Source organism: Hermetia illucens, chromosome 1, assembly GCF_905115235.1.
Source record: "Hermetia illucens chromosome 1, iHerIll2.2.curated.20191125, whole genome shotgun sequence".
Classification (NCBI taxonomy): Eukaryota; Metazoa; Arthropoda; class Insecta; order Diptera; family Stratiomyidae; genus Hermetia; species Hermetia illucens.
This window is the reverse complement of record NC_051849.1, coordinates 212,839,477-212,861,847: the sequence shown is the minus strand read 5'-3', so window position 1 is coordinate 212,861,847 and position 22,371 is coordinate 212,839,477. Positions and strand designations below refer to the sequence as shown.

General features: G+C 38.5%; 1 protein-coding gene across 4 annotated transcripts in view; it reads left to right on the top strand.

The window, feature by feature from the left end:
* The window catches only part of LOC119652351 (protein abrupt), a 143,585-nt gene extending 121,878 nt beyond the window's left edge, over positions 1 to 21,707 (top strand). For 3 of the 4 annotated variants that reach the window (XM_038056435.1, XM_038056425.1, XM_038056414.1), the window contains 2 exons: positions 13,108 to 13,764; positions 18,029 to 21,707. In XM_038056435.1, the coding sequence (XP_037912363.1) occupies positions 13,108 to 13,764; positions 18,029 to 18,522 (1,151 nt within the window). In that variant the 3' untranslated portion in view covers positions 18,523 to 21,707. Of the gene's footprint in view, positions 1 to 728; positions 3,283 to 13,107; positions 13,765 to 18,028 lie in introns of those variants that run through there. The other variant, XM_038056443.1, reaches the window with a different exon arrangement.
* Positions 21,708 to 22,371: the final 664 nt, after the last annotated feature.

Below are 22,371 nucleotides of genomic sequence, written 5' to 3'. Positions count from 1 at the left end.
CTTCGATGTTTTTGGCAAAATTTATTTTTCTAAAAGCAAATTTGAAAATTGTTTAACCAAATATTAATAACAATTCGGCCTAGCAATGATTTAATTCGGCTTAAAGTGGTATGATCAAAACGATTAGAACTGAATTACAATTGGCCTACACCTCATACACCAATAAGTTTTTCAATAATTCAACAAAAAAAAAAAACAATGGATCGAAATGAAACTCTTTTTGGTGTAAATCAAGTTCTTATTACCTTATTCTGTTTATTTGATTTTATTTAATAATCATTCGAAAAAGTGGTAAGGTAAATTTTCGGGGCTGTTGTTGAAAACGTTGGTGAAAGTATTTCTAGGAAAAATTTTATTGGAATCGGAGAAATATTCGGATTGAAAGATGAGAAAAGTATAAAAAAATGGAAATGAGAAATGAAAATTGAAACCGAAAATGAAAAATTCAAAATGAAAAGAAATATATTCAGTTCTGTTGTTGTAGTTGTTGAAGTTGTTGATGCTTATGAAGACAGATCAGGGTCGGATATGTGCTCGTGCAACGAATTTCCAAAAAAATTTCACGAATGCATTAAAACAAGTATATAATCACACACAAAATATACATTGTTTTTAAACCTTCCTCAAACCAAAAAAAAAAAAAAAGTCAAAATAACCCTATATTCACCAATCAAACGATTGAATGATTATAAATCTCTAAACGTATGCAATCCTCTGGCCGATTGCAGATAGACAAAATAAATTTGGAACGATATCCATCAAAAAGGAAGAATTGAGCATCGATATGACGCAACAAGAATCACCAAAGCAGCCTCATAGTAATCATCATAAAGAAAGTGCCGTGTCGCGTGAAAATTTCGCCTCACCTTCACCAACACCATCGACCGTCTCATCGAACGGTTCATCAGTAACTTCATCAGCAATTTCGTTATCAATGAATAAAATAAATCATAAAAATAGCACAAATCCGACAATTGCTTCATTGCATCATGACCATCAACAACTTCACCAACGCCATCAGCACAATCTGTTTAGTCGCTTTCAACAACAAAACTATGACGATGATCACCAACATCATCAACAATGTCTCGAAGATCTTCAAACGCACCATCAAATGACTGCGAATCTATTCATGGCGAGAACAATCGCTCTAAGTACGTCTCGCGATCTAGATTTACTACACCAATCAACAACTTCATCAACATCAACAACAACACCAACCAATTCAACAACAGCCTCGATATCGGGCAATTTTTTATTACCATGTCCATTGTGTGAGACTCCGTTAGAACCGCGTCTTTTTCGTCAGCATTTGGACCGACACTATCCACGGGATAGTCCTGTTTGTCCAGTTCTACAATGTGGTAGAAGATTTGCCCATCCGAATTCGGTTCGTAATCATATGCGAATCAAGCACACTATCCAGTGGACAAAAATGAAAGCAATGCGATCCTCGGGAGGTCCTTTCACCGGAATGCCGGATTACAAATGAAACGTTCGCGCAACTTGTTCAGTATTTGATAGTGTAAGGGTTGCAGAGGAATCAACACTGCGTATTGGTGAATGTGAAAAGTGCTTTAATGTAGTATTGCAGAAGATGATATTTATACAAATAAAACCATTAGATGAACTAATATAAGTCCTACGAACGCAATCACATCCTTAGCTGTATTGAAAGGATTTTGGCAAACACAAAGCTTTCTCGTTTAATTGATAATTCGTTTTTCAACCCCTTGCGCTCTCCACTGGAAGCCTGAATTAGAAACAAAAACGCCCAATCAATTGCTTCGTTAATAAAATTTTTCCAAAGGATATAAACCACGAACAGGAATTTTGAAGTTGTTTTGTGTTTCGCACATCAAATTTTCAGGATTCGTTCAATATGCAACGTACCCTCGCATAAAATCAACGCAAAACCAGAGCAAAGTGCTCATCAGTCTTCACAGCTTTCCACTCGACCCCACCTCCCTGCTAGCCAACAATGGACCGCCTGCCAACCAATAACGATTCGTAAAGGACTCACTATCCCAGAGGTGCAATGTATTGCATCATATTGCATTCCATTCATCCTTTATTGCGCTATTTGTGATTTTTCCCGGATTCTCAACTTTTTTCCCGTCAGCGCGAAACTACTGCATTCACTGCAACTGCTGGAGACCCAGAAGCTCCCTCGTCCTGCTTTTGCAACCCACCCAAACCTGTGCAACCAAGCGCACCAAGCATATTCCTAGATACCCTTATCCATGTATCTGAAGTGATAATTTAGCTTTTCTGGCTTCAAAATCAATTTTGATAATATCAACAAAATGCAACATTTTGTGGATTTTTATTAGTGCAGCAGAAATTTTTCGTTGGCTAAATTCCAATACACCGAGGCACGAAGGGTAGGCATGCTAACGCCCCTAAATCGAATAAAATGAGAATATACTAGGACTGGGACGAAAAAAAAAAGATATTGTGAGATGTGGCGAGAGAAATTGAAAAACTAAAACTGAAATGTTGATGTGGAGCGGAGATTCCAGACTAGAATATTTTTGTCCTGATATTCTCTCTCATTTAAGCCCCTTTCCACCTACCAACCCCGAGTTTATTTTTCTGATGTACATCGCAGTTTTTTGTTTGTTGAATAGACATTTTGATATTCATTTTTTGCCTCTATTCCCTGATTCAGATATTCATTACGAATACTTGCCACATGTAGGGAAATAAATTGCTAACAGAATAGAAATCTACATTTTCTATGACGGGCTTTTTTCTGTGATTGCATATTGAATTTGGGGGTTGGGGAGGAATTAAAAACGACAACCAGGAAAAATTGTTTTGTGGATGTGAAAAGGCTTTATCATCAACTATGCCTGGGAATGGACAAACTACGAAATTGAAATAAAACATTTGGAATTATTGTTGGTTTTTATGGCAGCTGCGGTAGCGGAAAATATCCTTTGAATTTTTTTATTTGGAAATCCGATAGAGCTTGTGAAATTCATTTGGTTTTTTTCCTACATAAATATCGTCTAAAACGCCTCCATTCTAACTCGATTATCTATTGATGAACAATCATTCCTTGAACAAGAATAGGAGCAAAAACTGGGAATTGTTGAGGGCCATAATTACTATAGATCTCCCATCCTCCATGAAGTCTTAAAGATTTATTTGAAAGTGTGGCTACCAATATCTTCCGCATTAAACCACCGATTTTGCTAATCACAGTACAGTCGAAAACTGCAAGCGCGAACATTGTCACTTATTGTGTTCTTGCTCTGTCCCCCATCCAAATACTAATCACTCTCAACAACGCTTAACTTTGGCGATTGCAAACTTCACTTTATTATTAGGTGTATAACTTTTATCCGGCAACAAACAAATCTCGCATCGAAAGAACTCGTCATCCTTTGAGGGGACCCACGAATCAATCCAATTTTTCACTTCATCCTAAAAACCAAAGCGCTGGTCGGCCAGGTCGTACGCCATTCATCGGAAAAGATGGTAATAATATGAAGCAATGTCATGGCGTCTGAGGTAGAACTTCCCATTTCAGCATTTCCAAATACGTTTTCATCGGTCGCGCCACATCGAGACGAGCATTGTCATTCAACAAAATCACTTTGTCGTGCCTTACTTCGAACTAAGACCGTTTTTCCTTCAGTTCCCGTCTCAGATACATCAGTTGTCTTACCAGCTTGTAGCAAAGTACACCGAGCTGGTCCCACCAAATACAAAGCATAACCTTAGAGCCGTGAACACCCCTTAATTTTCTGCGTCTGCGATTTTTCGTTCTCCTGCCGTCGTTGCCTTTGAAGCAGCTGTTCACAAGCAAACAAACGCCATTCAACGTCCCTCGGCATCAATCATCATCATCAACGGCGCAACAACCGGTATCCGGTCTGGGCCTGCCTTAATGAGGAACTCCAGACATCCCGATTTTGCGCCGAGGTCCACCAATTCGATATCCCTAAAAGCTGTCTGGCGTCCTGACCCACGCCATCGCTCCATCTTAGGCAGGGTCTGACTCGTCTTCTTTTTCTACCATAGATATTGCCCTTATAGACTTTCCGGGTGGGATCATCCTCATCCATACGGATTAAGTGACCGGTCATGGTATCGCTCATAGATTTCGTCATTGTGTAGGCTACGAAATCGTCCATCCTCATGTAGGGGGCCAAAAATTCCTCGGAGGATTCTTCTCTCGAACGCGGCCAAAAGTTTTTTCTTGCTAAGAACCCAAGTTTCCGAGGAATACATGAGGACTGGCAAGATCATAGTCTTGTACAGTAAGAGCTTTGACACTATGGTGACACGTTTCGAGCGGAACAGTCTTTGTAAGCTGAAATAGGCCCTGTTGGCTGACAACAACCGTGCGCGGATTTCATCATCGTAGTTGTTATCGGTTGTGATTTTCGACCCTAGATAGGAGAAATTATCAACGGTCTCAAAGTTGTATTCTCCTATCCTTATTCTTCTTCGTGTTTGTGTTTGACCAGTGCGGTTTGATGTTGTTGGTTGATTCGTCTTCGGTGCTGACGTTGCCACCATATATTTTGTCTTGCCTTCATTGATGCGCAGCCCAAGATCTCGCGCCGCCTGCTCGATCTGGATGAAAGCAGTTTGTACGTCTCGGGTGGTTCTTCCGATGATGTCGATATCGTCAGCATAAGCCAGTAGTTGGGTGGACTTGAAGAGGATCGTACCTATTGCATTTACCTCAGCATCACGGATCACTTTCTCGGGGGCCAGGTTAAAGAGAACGCATGATAGCGCATCCCTTTGTCGTAGACCGTTGTTGATGTCGAATGGTCTTGAGAGTCATCCTGCTGCTTTTATCTGGCCTCGCACATTGGTCAGGGTCAGCCTAGTCAGTCTTATTAATTTCGTCGGGATACCGAATTCTCTCATGGCCGTGTACAGTTTTACCCTGGCTATGCTATCATAGGCGGCTTTAAAGTCGATGAACAGATGGTGCAACTGTTGTCTATATTCCAACAGTTTTTTCATCGTTTGCCGCAGAGAGAAAATCTGTTGCTGATTTGCCTGGAGTGAAGCCTCTTTGGTATGGGCCAATGATGTTCTGGGCGTATGGAGCTATCCGGCCTAGCAAGATAGTGGAGAATATCTTATAGATGGTACTCAGCAACCTGATACCTCTATAATTGATGCACTGTGTGATATCTCCCTTTTTATGTGAGACAGATAATGCCTCGTTGCCAATCGTCAGGCATTGATTCGCTGTCCCATACCTTGAGAACAAGTTGATGAACCACTTGGTGTAACTGGTCGCCTCCATATTTAACCAATTCGGCTGTAATTCCATCGGCTCCTGGCGGCTTATGATTTTTTAGCCAATGAATTGCACGGGCTGTTTCTCCTAAACTTGGTGGTGGCAGTATTTGTCCGTCGTTTTCAGTTGGCGGGACCTCCAACTCGCCGATGTTCTGGTTGTTCAGTAGCTCATCAAAGTACTCAACTCATCGCTCCAATATGCCCATTCTGTCGGAAATCTGATTTCCCTCTTTGTTTCGGCAGGATGAGCATCGAGGTGTATAAGGCTTTATTCTGCTGACTTGTTGGTAAAACTTCCGCGCCTGGTGCGGTTGCTCCCTGTACTTTTCTAGTTCACAGACTTGTTGGTTCTCCCAGGCTTCCTTTTTCCGTCTGTGAAGTCGCTTCTCCGCTCGCCGGAGTTCGTGACAAGTCTCTGCGCGTGCCTGCGTTCTTTGAGAATGCAACATTACTCGGTATGCGGCATTCTTCCATTCCGTTGCTAGCTTACATTCATCGTCAAACCAGCCGTTCCGACTCTTTTTGCGGCTGGGGCCAAGTATACTTGTGGCCGTATCCATGATAACGTTCTTCAGGTGATTGTGAAGATCATTTGTTGATGCTTCATCTCCAGGTTCTCTGTTGACTGCGGTTATTGCGATATCCATTTCCCTCTTATCGGTGTCGCGGAGGGTTGTGTTGTGGATGGCTTCAGTGTTCACTCTCACCTGATTGTCAGAGGGGATTCTAGGTAGTATTGTTATTCGAGCTCGGAGCACCATGCCAACGAGATAGTGATCCGAGTCTATATTATCCCCCCTATATGTTCTGACATTCATCAAGGCTGAGAGGTGGCGGCGTTCGATCAACACGTGGTCAATTTGGTTGAAAGTGGCCCCGTCTGGAGAGGCCCACGTATGTTTGTGGACCGCTTTCCGCGCAAACCAGGTACTTCCAACAATCATTTCGTGTGACACTGCTAATTGAATAATCCGCAGTCCGTTATCATTTGTTTTTTCGTGTAAGCTGTGGGAGCCAACGTATCGCCTGAATACGGGCTCCTTCCCTACTTGGCTGTTAAAATCCCCAAGTATGATTTTGATATCATATCTGGGACAGGTTTCGAGGGTTCGTTCTACTGCCTCGTAGAAGGTATCCTTCTCCGACTCTGCAGTCTCCTCTGTAGGGGCGTGAACGTTTATGAGGCTTATATTTCTAAACTTGCCTCGCAAGCGCAGAATGCATAGCCGTTCGCTTATGTTTTCAAAGCCGATAACAGCAGGTTTCATTTTTTGGCTGACTAAGAAACCTACTCCGAGCACATGGTTTACTGGATGACCGCTATAATATATGGTGTAGCGGCTCTTCTCCAGGAAACCGGTCCCTGTCCATCGCATCTCTTGTAACGCTGTTATATCAGCCCTATATTGGGACAGGGTATCGACTAGCTGCTCATCAGCATCATCTCTGTACAGGGAGCGCACGTTCCATGAGAAAATGCGCAAATCGTTGATCCGTTATCGTTGCCGGGTCCGTCGTTTTAAAGTCCGTCCTGTCCGAGGCTCCTGTTGTGGCTTCGTAACATCGGTTTTCCGTGTAGGGTTGTCAGCCCTACCCAACCCCCAGCCTGGAGACCAGTTGGTACAATTTGTCCCGTTTTTGGGCGCGGGAGACTCGCCTTCATCCCTCTCCGTCTGCAGCTTTTGGTTAAGAAATAGCTCCCAGCCGTCACCACGTGGAGGTGGAGATAGGGTTTGTTAGTAGAGCTGTTGGTGTTGATTCAGCAGGCATTTCCCAGGTTTTATGCTCCATCGTGGGTACCAATCCACGTTTCGCCCTGGAACCTATACTACCCTTTGACCACCTGACAACTGACAAGAATTTCTGGGCTAGTAATCTGCAAATATTGACCCTTCTACCTGTTAGGTGAATGTTATCCATGCCTCTAAGAACGGATGGATTTATCGATTAGCGCTTTTGGAGGGCCTCCAGAATACTCACTTTCTTCAATTGGAGCATTATAACATTATAGGGTTGGACATTCTAAGGCTCTACAGAGCACTTCTCTTCCTTTTGCATCATCGCGCTCTTGTACTTCCCAAAGCCTGACGGGAGCAGGCATGAATCCAGTCTAACAAGAGAGGATCATCACCTGATAGTCACTTGTCTTCTTTTTTGTGTTGCTTCCTCTCTCGCTGGAGATTCAACCCTCCAAATTCAACAAGGACGTTTTACACGATCCTGCTCTCGTTTGACAATGTGAGAATTATCATCTGAATAGTTTCCTTGGGAAAATTGATGAGCGGTGGGTCGTAGTTGAAATTGGTGTTTTCTCAGACGGTATTCCCGTTGCCAGTCACATTGGTAATGAGTGTCACAAGACCCGGTTGACTACGAAAAGGTAGAAGAGTAAGAATAGGATGCATATTTCGACAGCATTAATAAGAAATGCGTCTATGCAGGAGAGGGATACTCTAGAAACTAGAAGGTATTATGAGAACGGCATATGGCGACGAAAAATATCTCATTTCTGCATCAAAGTAAAATTTCTGAGGAATTTGAAGTCCTAGTAGAGTCTGCCAGGGTTGCATCCTATAACCGACGTAACTTCTTCCCGTTTTCAATTACATTTTTGATGCTGCCTTGTCCAGAGGACGTGCAGGACTTGAACAGACCATGGTAGTTTTCCTAAAACATGACTACGCTGATGACATCTGGTTGCTCTCCGATCGAGTCTTGGACTTTGACAAAACCGTTCGCGTCTGACGAGCTGAACCCAATTCTATCTGGCTATATTCATGGACACACAATTGAAGGCTTTGATCCATTTGTATATCGAAATAACGTTCTTTCCGCCAACGGTGGATCCGACCTTGTGGCTCAACACATTAATAACTCAATCCACTTTTGATGTTTTGACCAAAATCTGGTTATACAACTACCTCAAGAACAGCTTCAAATCGAGACTAATATTCGAAAGCTCCAAGCCTTGGTCGGCATTTATCTGTTTTGCGTTATCGGATAGTCTGGTCTGGCAAAATTTAGAATAAACGGTTTCATCTGTCTATGCATTAGGTACCCGTAGAAGTGTTGATTAGAAGGCGGAAGTAGTAATAGGTAGGTAACACATTGGGAAAGGTTGACAGTTCGGTTGCTGGATACGCCATATAATTGAATCCGCTATCCAAATACGACGGACGAGTGGGTCGTCCAAAAAACACATGGCACAGAACAATGCAGAATGAGAGTGAGCTTCTGGGAAAAGTTGGGGAAGAAACATGTGGTTAACCATGTATTGTATTTTTCTACGATGAAGGGAGGCGTATAGCTCGTAAGTTCGATATAATTTTTCCTGTTTATAGTGAGGGTATTTGAATGAAAAATCTGGTTAAGTGCTGGTAGATGTCTTTTCGTTTTTGAAAATAGGAAATGTCTTAGTCTGTTTGGCCTCCCCGTCACCAATCACGAAAAAATAGGACAAGATCGATAGGTCTATCGATGATATCACTGAGGAATTTCAGAATAATCCCAAAACAGCATAAAGCTACTTAGGAAGCAGTTGTTACAAAGAGAAGCCTAACTTCTGTAAAGTTTTAAAATGTATCAGACTTTCGAATATCAAAAGAAGCTACAATTGATGATGGAAAAGCAAACGAAATTAATGTTCCCAAGAAACCACATTCAAAATCCTGAATTTGAACTGGAAAATTCGGCTTTTGAAATGAAAATGTCTGAATTTGAAATGGTAGGTTCTGAAATTGACTTGTAAAAGTTTGAAGTCGGTTTGGGAAAATCTGAATTTGTTTGGAAAATTCAGAATTTGATTTGGAAAATTCTGACTCAGACTTGCAAAACCTTCAAGATATTATTTGATCGGCTAAAGTTTGTCACTTCCTATGACATAAAGTAATATCCTCTCTGTGAGGTATTGCTATCTTGAAAATTTTCCCTTCTTAGTCAATTTCCTTCTACGTGTCTCAATATGGAAAGTATCCAAATTAGCAACGGTTCCTGCAATAATGGGGGAGAGAGAGTCTGTAACTCTGTTGATATTTGATAGAGAGTCGGTTCTCGTCTCAAGAAATAGTGCTTGTTGATAAGATCATACAAACCACAAACCACCTGTCTTAACACATTAACTTCACTCTTCGAACAGGCAGCCTCAAGAGCTGCCTCCAGTTGGCTATTTTCAACCACAGAAGCAGAGTTAGTTTGATTTTGGAAACCTGTTGGTCGTTATGGTCCGCTACACTAAATTGCAGCTCTTAATAAATGGCCTTTAACGTACACTTTCATACTGCTATGTTAGTCCAGGAATTTGGGCAGAGTCCTTTGTACTTTTGTCCTTGACACGTAACTTACAAAAGTGTCACAAGTTCTCCCTACAGCGCGTTCAACTTTTCTCCGAAATGAGCTTTAAACCCCAAATAGAACCGAAAATTTGAGCATGGACGTCTGGACCGAAAAACACTTGAAGATGAACACCTCGCAGTCCCGTCTTGATTATAGATTGAAGTTACATATATAGCTATATGACAGTTAGAACTCACGAACTGACTTACTGATTCGAATTTGCCAGTCTGAGTAACCTGTAGGTTTTAAATGGCCAAGTAATCCACCGGATTCGTTCTTATCCACTACAATGGCAGAGCTATCCTAAAATTTGAAGGGCTGTCGAAAAGATACCATGCTTGCACGCCTCTATGCTAGCCAGGCTCGGTAATGGGAGGAGGCGGTGGTGGTCATTTAAACACTTCGATCCCCCACGTGTTATTATGCAAAGATTCACGTGTCCTTGCCCGCACGTAGATCCGCATCGGATCCTGGAAAAATTTGGAAGTAAAAAATTAGAATAAAAGGACGGCTCGGCCACCGTAAATCTCTGGACCCAAGTGCTGCGATCGAATGGAAAGATCCACGACGGATCTTATCCGCAATCATTGTTCATTCTGCCTCAGATGTTCAGTGAGGCGCGGCGTCTGAGGTTCCCACCCTTCCATGGCATCCTCAGGCCATTCAGGATAGTCGTTTGATCATCGCAGTCTCGCAAAAGTCATTGTAACTTCACATTTGGTATACTGGGAAGAAAGAGAATATAATTAATTAGATGAACTTATCCTTGAAACTGCTGAACTAGAGATTAGGGATATGCGGATACTCCTTAGGTCACGAAACCAGGGAGTACTACAAACTGATACTTCGGCGTCAACCTGAATTTGAAGGGGCCTGGGTGCATCCTTACTTCGGCAGCACAAGACTGATATTTCGGAAAGGTGCTGGGCTTCTGAAACCGGTCATAAGATTAGCTGCGGATAGAATCAACCGCGACCGTTGGTTAAAACATACAGGAATATTGAAATTTTGCGCTTTCGCCTAGCATTGCCGGTCGTTGAGACTCATTCATTCAGCTGTTTAGTGAAATAGTGTTTTCCCTACTATCTAAGCAGGAATTCTCTCGTTCGGTTGAAGCGAGGAATTCGCAAGGACTTAATAAATTTATAATAAATGGTGTCGGTTGCGAATTCCAGTTCGTTAAAGGCATTTGTGTTTCGTCTTTGTGCGTGTCCTGCTATTGCAGGCTTATCATTCCCAGATCATTGAGTGATCCTTTCACCTCTAGTGATTTTTTTTGGTAGGCAGAGGGACCTCCTTATCTTCTCACATTCAGGATTCGTCATATGACTATGACTGCTAATTGTTTTATATAAAAAAGCCGCAATCAACATCTTCCGTTTCCAATCTACTTTCTTGCTTATTCCTCCAACCCTGGGAAGATTAACTCCTTCAAGCGCTTACATAAGGATTTGTCACTGTCCAGGTTTTAGCAAAATTAATCAACGAAAGCCATACCAAACCAATAAAATGAGAGAACGTAGATGATTTTAGCACAATACTTCACAGATCTTTTTTCGAAGAATTATTTTCTGCATTTGGTCCATTCGTTAGCCGGCTTCTCACAAAAAAAGGGCATTGGAAATTAATAAAACTACGTAATGGGATGACATATGTATATAGAAGGAAATTCTAGAAAGTGCTATCTCAAAACCAAAGGCATTGGAAAGATAATTCCCTTAATTTTTTGCACCTTCACTATTATTATCAAAAAGTTCCTAATTTTCAATAATACACGAAATTATTTTTGAAAAATTCAAATTGTTTTGCAGAACCAATGTATTATTGCATTGTGATTTCAAGACATTTTATTTCCTAAATCTACCAAAATTCAACTAGAAAGAAAAATGTATAATACAATTGTGAATAATTAGAAAATATTTTTTAATAAAAAAAGTTGATCCATTAATTTGCAGGACAGTAGTTCGAGCTAAGACCAAGTGAACATTTAATGATGTTTTTTATATTTTTATTTATTTATTTCATCATATTTTCTATTTAATTTTTTTTTTGACTTCTGAAAAAAAAAAAATAAAAATTAAATAGAAAATGAATAGTATTACATTTTTATATTTTTTTTATAATTTTATTCCATAACAAATGATTTTATTAATTATCTTTTTTTTGCAATTTTACTCTTTTTTTGTTTTACTGTATAATAAAATTATAATGAAATGAAGTAACATCAAATTAGTATTTTTTATTCCGGTCTTAACTCCAACTATCGCATTGTAACTAGGAAATAGCTTAAAAAATTACGTGACCACTGAAGAAATCCACACATACAGCCACTCAATAAATAGAATTACTATAAAACCAACTATTATAATAGGTGTATCAAATGTATCAAAGCACAAACAAGTAGCTGCTTTATTATTTATGCATACATCAACAGAATTACATACATTTATAAAACTATATATGGATTAAAATATAACTGAAACACACAAGATAGAAAATGAATGAAAAATGCAGTACTAAATAGCGTATTGTGATTATTTATACTATTGTTTAAGGGATTTATAGAATCTAAGCTAGAATTTAGCTATGAAAAGGATATACATAATTATAAATAGCAAAGAAATGGGAATGAACAGTATTGAATTAGATGTGCCTAAGCAAATTTAAATAGAATGAAAGAGAAAAAATTATTATTATGTAAAGTTAAAAATGTGTAATGTAATTGACAAAGGTCATTTATAAGTTCCTAAGTTGGTTTATAAATAAATCATGATAAATGGTACGATTGATGGGTTAATGGGTTAATGAAACATTTTTTTTTTTAAATAAATTTTAAAATATTCGGCTGTCATTATTTTCGGTATAAAAAACCACGGAAACAAACCAAATGAACTGAAAGTGTTATTCGAATTTGATTTGATAATTTAGATGAGAATGAGAATTTTATTATTTTATTAAAATACTTTCCGGGAATTTACAAAAAAAAGATTTTATTTGGCTCGCAGATTTCTCTTGTAATCTCTAATTTCAATAGTTTCAAATATAAATGAACTGCAATACTGTTCAATAGAATCGTTTATCAAAATACCGCGCATAATAATATATTTATATAACTATACAAACATCTAAATAAATATGTAAATCAGGTTCCTACTAATATATACTCGATATTATTATGTAATAAACCATTATAGATATTTAAAACAAGAATGACATTAAAACGAACGCCGTGTTTCTTTTGTCTCTCGTTTTTGTCTTGAGAAGATGTGTTATTTTCTTAAAAATGATGAAATGACAGAATAAAAATGGTATATATAATTCAAACAGGATTTTGTATTTATCTGTTTATTTATGTACTCGGATAAATAGATTTAAATTATTTTTCTTTCATTTATTTTGTCTGTAAATTATCTTATATGGTTTTATATTTTTATTCCCAAATTTGATAATTAGCACTGGGAATCAATTATTAATTTGAGTCTTTTTCATCTCTTACAGTCTCTCGTCGAATACATGAAATGCGAGTCCGTGCAACGGATCCCCGTCCATGCCCGAAATGTGGTAAAATCTATAGATCCGCCCACACTCTACGCACTCATCTGGAGGACAAACATACAGTTTGTCCCGGCTATCGATGTGTCCTCTGCGGTACAGTGGCAAAATCACGGAATTCCCTACATTCGCACATGTCCCGGCAGCATCGTGGTATCTCAACAAAAGATCTTCCCGTCCTCCCTATGCCAAATCCATTTGATCCTGATCTAGCATCACGTCTGCTAGCCAAAGCAGGAGTGAAAGTTTCACCAGCCGAACTGAGAGCTCGTGCATCACCCACAAGTGGTACCAGACGAGGAGATTCAAAATTGGATTTGAGAGGACAAGATGATGATACCGATGATCCTGAGGATTTGACAACCGGCAATAATAACAATAATAATAGTTCGAGTCGTTATAGTGATGGTTTATTGGGTTATGGTCATTCGAATACAACTATCACGAGGATTCCGCATGATGCAATGTCACAGAAGAGTTCAGACGGGCTATCGTCTAAGGATCATTTAGGTGGAGCAAGTACGCCGCTACCGCCAACAAGTGGTGCACCTGGACAATCACTGTTGGACACCTATTTGCAGTTTATAACCGAGAATCCATTTGGTAAGTAGTTTTCTTTTCTCCTATCCGCTCAATTTTCATAGATTAGGTTGGGGAAACTGTTTTTTCATATTTTAAAGATAGATGCCTTTAGAGTCGACTGTGTATTCGGTAGAAATATGACCGCAACTGAAAATTCTTTCGAAATGTTTACCAAGTCAAAAGTAGCAAAACCAATAATCGACATTCACTTTTTGAGTCCTCATCGACTGGCTGAATCAACGTCTAAATCGTCTAAAGGGACACCCAATCAAGGGTCATATCCAGACGACACTTTGACTGGGGATTGTCAGCAAACCACATCGTTTTGCCCTTATAAACACACTATCGAAAAAAGGGGCATGGCATGTCCTTTGGGACAATAAACAAAATGCATTTTTAGACAATCAGAAATCGATTTTTCCAGCTATCTAGTCCCCGGCGCAGACAGATGTCCCTTGCCTAGTAACACTAATTTATAATTTTACAAGACCCGTGAGCTTTGAAACTGCATATTCTCCTTTCGTCAAAACCCCGAAAAAAATATCACCCCCAGCTAATTCCCTCACCATCGATATTAGACAAGCCGTTGGCAAACAAATCATCCTAGCCAATCCTCTCCTACATCTGCAAGCCCCTCCCCCTCTCGAATTATTCCATGCATCCTCATTGAGATAGGGAAAGGAGAGGGGGTCGGAATTTTCTCGTGAGGCTGCAATAGAATAATTAAAAAAATTAGCTATTCAGCTGTCTCTACTGTCCATCTCCCTGTTTTCCACTTTAAGCATGACTAGAGCCTTTGCCCCACGTGTCCTCAATTATGGTGTCTGGAGACCTTTGGCACTGTTCCACCAACAGGCGAAGGCAGGCATCATCCACCACATTGTTGCTGTAGCTGCAATCGGGTGATCACAATTTCTCGATTGTATGCAAGTAAGGCTGAAAATACCCATGTCCGCTGAAAAACGGGTGTTGTCGATCGAATCACGCAGTATATCTTTGATGTCATCATCATCAAAGTCGCAAAAACCGATATCCGGTCTAGGTCTGCCTTAGTAAGGAACACCGGGACACCCCGGTTTTGCGCGGAAGTCCATCGCTCCACCTCAGGCAGGGTCTGCCTCGTCTTGTTTTTCTACCATAGAAATTGCCCTTATAGACTTTTCGGGCTGAATCATCCTCATCAATACGGATTAAGTGACCCGCCCACCGCAACCTGTTGAGCCGGATTTTATTCACAACCAGACGGTGGTGGTATCGCTCATAGATTTCGTCGTTATGTAGGGGGCCAAAAATTCTTCGGGGGAGACGTTTCGAGTGAAACAGTTTTTGTAAGTTGAAATAGGCTCTGTTGGCTGGCATCAACCATGCGCAGATTTCATCATCATAGCTGTTATCGGTTGTGATTTTCGACCCTAGATAGGAGAAATTTTCAATGGTCTCAAAGTTTTAGTCTCCTATCTTCATTATTTTCGTTTGACCAGTGCGATTCGCGTTGCCACCATGTACTGCGTCTTGCCTTCATTAATGTGCAGCCTAAGATCTCGACAGACTATGCATCTCGGATTGTTCTTCCCATGATGTCGATATCGTCAGCGTAGGCCAGTAGTTGGCGGGACTTAAAGAGGATGGTGCCTCTCGCATTTACATCAGCGTCGCAAATCACTTTTTCCAGGCCCAGGCTAAAGAGGACGCATGATAGTACATCCCCTTGTCTTAGATCGTTGTTAATATTGAATGGTCTCGAGAGTGATCCTTCTGCCTTTATCTGGCTTCGCACAATGGTCAGGTTCAGTCTAGTCAGTCTTATCAATTTCGTTGAAATCCCGATTTTTCTCATGGCCGTGTACAGCTTTGCTTTGGCATTAAAGTCGATGAAAAGATGGCGCAACTGATGGCCATATCCCAACAGTTTTTCCATCGCTTGCCACGGGGGGGAAAATCTGTTCTGTTGCTAATTTGCCTGTAGTGAAGCCTCTTTGGCATGGGCCAATGATGTTCTGGGTGTATGGGGCTATCCGACCTAGCAAGATAGAGGAGAATATCTTATAGATGGTACTCAGCAACATGATAACTCTATAATTGCTACACTGCGTGATATCCTCCTTTTGATGTATGAGACAGATAATGCCTCTTTGCCAGTCGTCAGGTATTGATTCACTGTCCTATAATTTAAGCATCAGTTGGTAAACCCCCAACCTGGAGGACCAGTTGGTACATTTTGTCCCGTTTTTAGGCACAGGAGACTCGCCTTCATCCTTCTCCGTCTGCAGTTTTTCATGAAGAAAGAACTCCCAGCGGTCACCACGTTTTGGTAGTAGAGCTGTTGGTGTTGGTTCAGCAAGCGTCTCCCAGGTTCCCATTTTCTTACCATTAACCTGCGATCAAGCCCTCCTCTCCTCTTATTCCATTATGTCTGACCTCCTTCCTAGTTACATTCTTTCCTCCCCCAAATTCTTAAGCTCGTACCAATTGTGGTTCAGCGCTGAAATCGATAAAAAAAAATCGTCTGAAGCAAACTGCCAAGAAAAAGTTTTTATCCGAGATTTTGACCATTTCAGCGCTCTGCAAACTTCAGTTAAATCGCTGATAGTTAAATCTAGAAAGGATTATCTGGACAGTGTTGAAGTGAAAATGGCGCATGGTAGCTTGAAGCCTTTCTGGTCTCACATCCGTAACACCCGTAATGTCTCACAGTCCCCTCCCACTTGCATCAAATTCGATGGCTCCACTGCTACCTCTTCTCAGCTATCCTGTGATTTACTTTGCAGTTACTTCTCCTCGGTGCACAACTCTTCTGCCTTTCTCCCCCTTCTGACTATAGCCTCCTCCGAATCTCCTGCCATTCGCCTTCTTACTCCCTCTTTGGTGGAGGTACTCCACAACCTTAATGACAATGTCGGACCCGGGCCCGATGGTCTCCCCAACCTCTTCCTAATTAAAACCTCTCCCCGCCCCGATGGTCTCCCCAACCTCTTCTTAATTAAAACCTCTAAATTCATTTCCCTTCCTCTCTGCATTATTTTCAATAAGAGCCTCGAAGAGTGTCATTTTCCCAACTAAGTAAGAAGCCCTTATTTTTCCCATACACAAAGGCGGTGATCATACTCTTGCTGAGAATTACCGCCCTATTTCGCTGTTCTCATCCTGTTCCAAGATCCTCGAGAGGTACGTCAATGACTGGTTGACCACCCACTTCGGCGACCTTATAGCTAGGAGCAGCACTGCTCTATAAAACGTCGATCCACTGCTACCAATCGTTTGGACTTCACCAACTTTGTGGCCAAATGCCTCAACTCTCGGCAGGAAGTTCACGTCATTTACATGGACTTTTCTAAGGGCTTCGATTCCGTTAACCAGAAGATACTATTGTCCAAATTCGTCTCTCTCAGCATTCCACCACCATTTAGTATATGATTTGCTTCCTACCTCTCCTTTCGATCCTGTAGCGTTTCCTTCTATGCTTGCGCTTCTATTCATTTTTCCCCCTTCTCTGGTGTGCCACAAGGATCCATTCGTGGACTTCCTTTAGTTTTATTCTTTATTAACGACCTCCCTCTGTCCTCACTTGTCCTTATTTGTTACACACCGATAACCTCAAGCTGTTTTCCCCTGTTTCGTCCCCAATGGATTGCGCTTCCCTGCAGGCAAATCTGGATACTTTGGTCCATTGATGACCAATTAATAAGTTGGCTCTTAACGTCAGAAAATGCCACTCGATCTATTACTCGCTTGAAGCCTCTACCACTGCTTTCTTCAACTCTCTTGGTGGTCGCTATCTGTCCTATTTGAACTCTATCCTCAACCTGGGCGTAACCTTCGACGATAAACTCCGTTTTGATAGCCGCTACTTCGCTATCACCAACCGTGCTTGCAAAATGTCAGGTTTCATACTGCGTTCCTGTACTGATTTCACCTCGGTTCAACCCTCCATAATGCTTTTTAACTCCCTCGTGAGAAGTATCCTTTAGTATTGTTCCGTAATTTGGTCACCCTTTCGTAATTGTGATTGTCTTGCCTAGAGAAGTTACAGCGCAAATTTACGCGCTCTGTTTTAAGATGAACCTCCCCCGTGTTCACTATACCGCCCGCCTCCGTACCTTTCGTCTCCTTTACCTCCAACAACAGGTCATCAAGTTTGCTTATTCAATGTAATAACAAAAATATAGCTGATTTTAGTAAAAACTGTGTCCTCAACCTAATACTCTAGAAGAGATTATCCTTGATCAATTTTTACTCGAAACTTCCTTCTCAAATCCTCAAATCAAACTCATTTGTTTATTTTCAGGTTTAGGAATGTCCCAGGAACATGCAGCAGCTGCCTTACACGCCGCCAAAATGGCCCAACTCAATGCCATGGGTCATGGTTTAGACAAACTCCCACCTGGTCTCCTGCCACCTCATCTTGATCTCTCCAAAATAAGCCATAATAATACTGAAATTTCAAGACATTCACAAAGTGGTGGACTTGGAAGTAATAGCGCGGATTCCCGAGGTAATTCAGGCAATGTGGGTAGCGGAGGTTCACATAGTGGTAATGCGGGTAACATAGGCAGTAATAGTGTAACTATTGAGCCAGCCATAAACAGACATGAGGTTTCACCACCGCGACAACACACAGCCACACCACTTTCAAATAATGGTCCGGATATTCGACGTGACTCTTCCGAACCAATGGATCTCGGATTGGATAACAATCAATCGGGTAGCAATAATGATGGTGCCAATTCCGATGGCGAAGATGCCAACTACTCGGAAGATGAGGGTGTTCATAATACATGAATAAGAAATTTTTTAGTTACGAGAATTATCGATAATTACTTAAATTGCATTAGATGAGACTTCAGATTATATGTAAAGGATTAGAACAAAGGAAACCTACAAACTCATAGGAAAGTAAATAATAAGTTGATCTTCAAAGCACAGCATTGTTAGGAGCAAAGCAAAGAGCACATAACAATGATAATTTAGGTTCTAATAACTCCCATTCAGTTCTTCCTTCTTTTGAAGAAATCTTGAGAAACTAATGTTGAACAGGACACCAAGCATTCTGTCCTGCAGTTACTTGTCTGATGTCGTGAAAACTCGAAAGCCTTAATTCGTATACCAATACTAAAATCATATAAAGCTTATATACAAGTGAAAACCTACAAATTTTTAAAATAAAAAAAAAATAAATGTGAGGAAAACATTTATAAAAGGAATATTAAGAAATGAACTGAACAAAAAAATGTAAGAAAAGCAAAAAATAATCTGAAAATCTGTTGTATACGCAATGTTTATACGATTTTCAAATCATAATCATCAGATGAAATATTTAAATGAAACAAAAGAAAAATATTCAAAATATTTATTTAAAAAAAAAACAGTGGTGAATTGCTTTGATGAATTAAAAAGTAGAAATATAAAAAAATAATGCAAAAAAAACCAGACCGAATGCTGAAAAAAATGTTTGTATATTATAAATAGTAGCATAAAATATTTATAGAATATTGTTATAAAACACAACATACACTCGAACAAACAAACAAAAAATGTGAATAATTTAAGATAATCTTAACGTAGTAAATCACCCACTTAACATGCAACTCTATGTGAAATGAAAATCAGTAACACAACTCATGTGTTCGTAACAACCAATAAAAAAAACAGAGAAAATAAGCAAATAAAATATATTACACTCCCTAGCGCCAGTAAATATTAAGGACTTTAAACAAAGAAAACGGGTTACATATGTGAAACTATAACTTTGTGAGATCCTATTTGTGCCATTTCATATAATAATGTAAAAAAAGGAGAAATGAAGAGAAACCTCATAAAATAGACAACCACAACAGGAGCGAATGAAATCTAAAATTAAAAAATTACATAAAAAGTGACGTCAGGAAACAATTGCATTAAATACACCACATAGATCATCGGAATCAATCCTTAAAAGGTTGTATAGAATCAGGTATAATGACACGTATTTTTAATTTTTTTTTATTTTTGAATTTATAAATTTTATTTCTTTTATTTTTAATTTGATTATTTTTCTTTACAATTTCTCAAAACACGATAGTCTCCTGAATACAGTAGGAAAAAAATTAACTTAAATTGATGTGATGGTATAAAAATATTTTATTTTATTTATTCCTTTCAGGTTTATATGTCTTCCCCAAAAACCCATTTTAATTAAAAAAAATATTTTTTTTGGATACAGCACAAAAAAAATTATACTCGAAAGTATAAAATAAAACAATTAAAAAAAAATGCATAAATAAACAAATGATTTGCTTTCATACACAAATAAAATAAAAATAATTAAAGTATTTTATGAAAACAGTCAAAATTGCTAAACCTGGTAAATGTTTTCCTGATTACATTATACCCAACTAACTCCATCACATCACAATTTCTCGAAAACCTTGACTTTTACGTCGTCTCGAATACTTTCCATGCAACTTCAAATACCTCTGCAGAAATGTGATAACAACGTACAGTACCTCTTGAATAATATCTCAAAATATCAAAATTCCTATGATTATAATTATAACACAGACAAAACTTAATGCAAAATAAATACCTCACAAATCTTCACTGTAATAACTTTATATGTGATAGATAAAAACATAAATAAATCAATTCAATTCTCCACTTTAAATAGATGAGCCCAGAACAAGAATTATAATTTAAATCAAAATTGGCAATTTACATTACATAAACAAAAAAATACATTAAAAGTCCCACTGCCTTGCTTTAATTTTTGTTTTAATTTTATTTACTTTAATTTTCGTTTATTTCAAAATAAAAATTCTTGCCATTTTATTCTGTAAATTTCTAGCCGTATGAATAATAGATAAAAGGACAACATAAGCCCAGTTAATAATTTTTAAGCAACATAAATTTGCCATACATTGAACATCCATTCAATATGACACTGAAAACATGTTGGAAATAAACAAAATCAGTAGAGATACACATATTTTGATATAATTGCTAAGTATCCAACAAAATAGTGAATATATAAACAAAGAGAAAAAAATTAATGCAATATATCATGATAAACCATTTTTAATTTTTAAACTTACAATCGAGCTTTTGATTTTGTTTCCTTCATTTTGTTTATGCATTTAGTTTTTTAGGGAATGTATGTAATGTATTTATGACGTACTTCATGTAAAGAAGATCTGAATATATATTTTATTTGTAATTTAATATTACTTAATTATTTTATCTTAAAGATCAAAACATTCATAGCATAACAATCTTTGAAATGAAAATATCTTGCTTGGAAGCAAATCCATGATATTTAAATCAAAACGAAATCTCATATTTTACTTCAAAATGAATGAATCTTAAAATACCTCATAAAACTCAGTTATTTTTTCCTAGATTTTAAGATAAATGAAAACGAATACCTCCTACCTAGTATATACATTATATTGTTTTGATCAAACTCATGTTTAAATGTTAATTATATTACCTCTGCCGAAACGTGTATATTTTAATTTTAACAAAAAATGAAAAACAAAACAAACAAAACACAAAACGCGTCTCATACATAATTTTTGTTTACTTATAAGATATCTTTTTATTAATAGTGACAAGAAGAAGAAGAAAAGAAAAAAAATAAGAAAATCTTTTAAATTTTTCTTAAAAGTGTTTTTATTTCGATTCATGTGTTTTTAAGTAAAAAAAAAATTTTCCTTGCATATAATTTTAAGATTTTCTTTTTATCTGATACTGAATTGTGTAATTTTTTTGATAATTATTTTTATTTTATTTTTTTTTTGTGCGTAATGTTTTAATATTTTTATTTTTTTTCTTTAATTATAAATTAAGAATGAACATTGTTTAAGATTATGTTTAATGTAATGAAGCAAGAAAAACGAAAAATCATCAAAAAACAAAAGTCTACCTCAAGAAGAAAATCAAAATAATATTTTTAACTTTATTTTGTATAATTTTTATGTTATAAACGTTTATTATTTTGAAAATATTATTTTTTAAAATAAATTAATTGAAGTTTTATTTTTTTATTTCAATTTCCATATGATTTGTACTGAATTTGGATATTGAATCTGCAAAAAAAATGTGAAGTTGTTCATTTATTTTTGAACATACGCCGCTATCCTCTTAATGCACTTAGTCCAGCAATCTTTCGGCACTTCGGCGATTGATTTACAACAACTTTTCTCAGAAAGCGCCTCAAAAAATGTATATTCACGATGTTTCTAGCGGTTAAACAAATAAATAGAATTTTTGACGTTTTTTTGGGAGTAGGGTAAATTTGCGCACAGAGTGTTAAACGCCCGCAACGTCAGAAAACTAGCCTGGAACTGTTTGACAAATCACCTTCAAGTCAGGGAATCCCTTTCACCAACGGAAGAAGAGGGGAGGAAGCGAGTTGTTAGTTCAGGAAACTCCTTGCCATCCGGTCCCTCCGCCGGTCGAGTTCAATCTTCTTTGCAATAAAACGAGCCCAAACATAATGCGCAACACGACTCCACCTGCCAGTGCTCTTCAAAATCTCTCTGACAATGTTGTCTGGAGAGAACTCCCCTATATCTGCATAAAGCTGCTGACGAAAGCCGTCCCTCCTTTCATCATCATCATCATCATATCATCAGCGACTCCATTACAGAACAC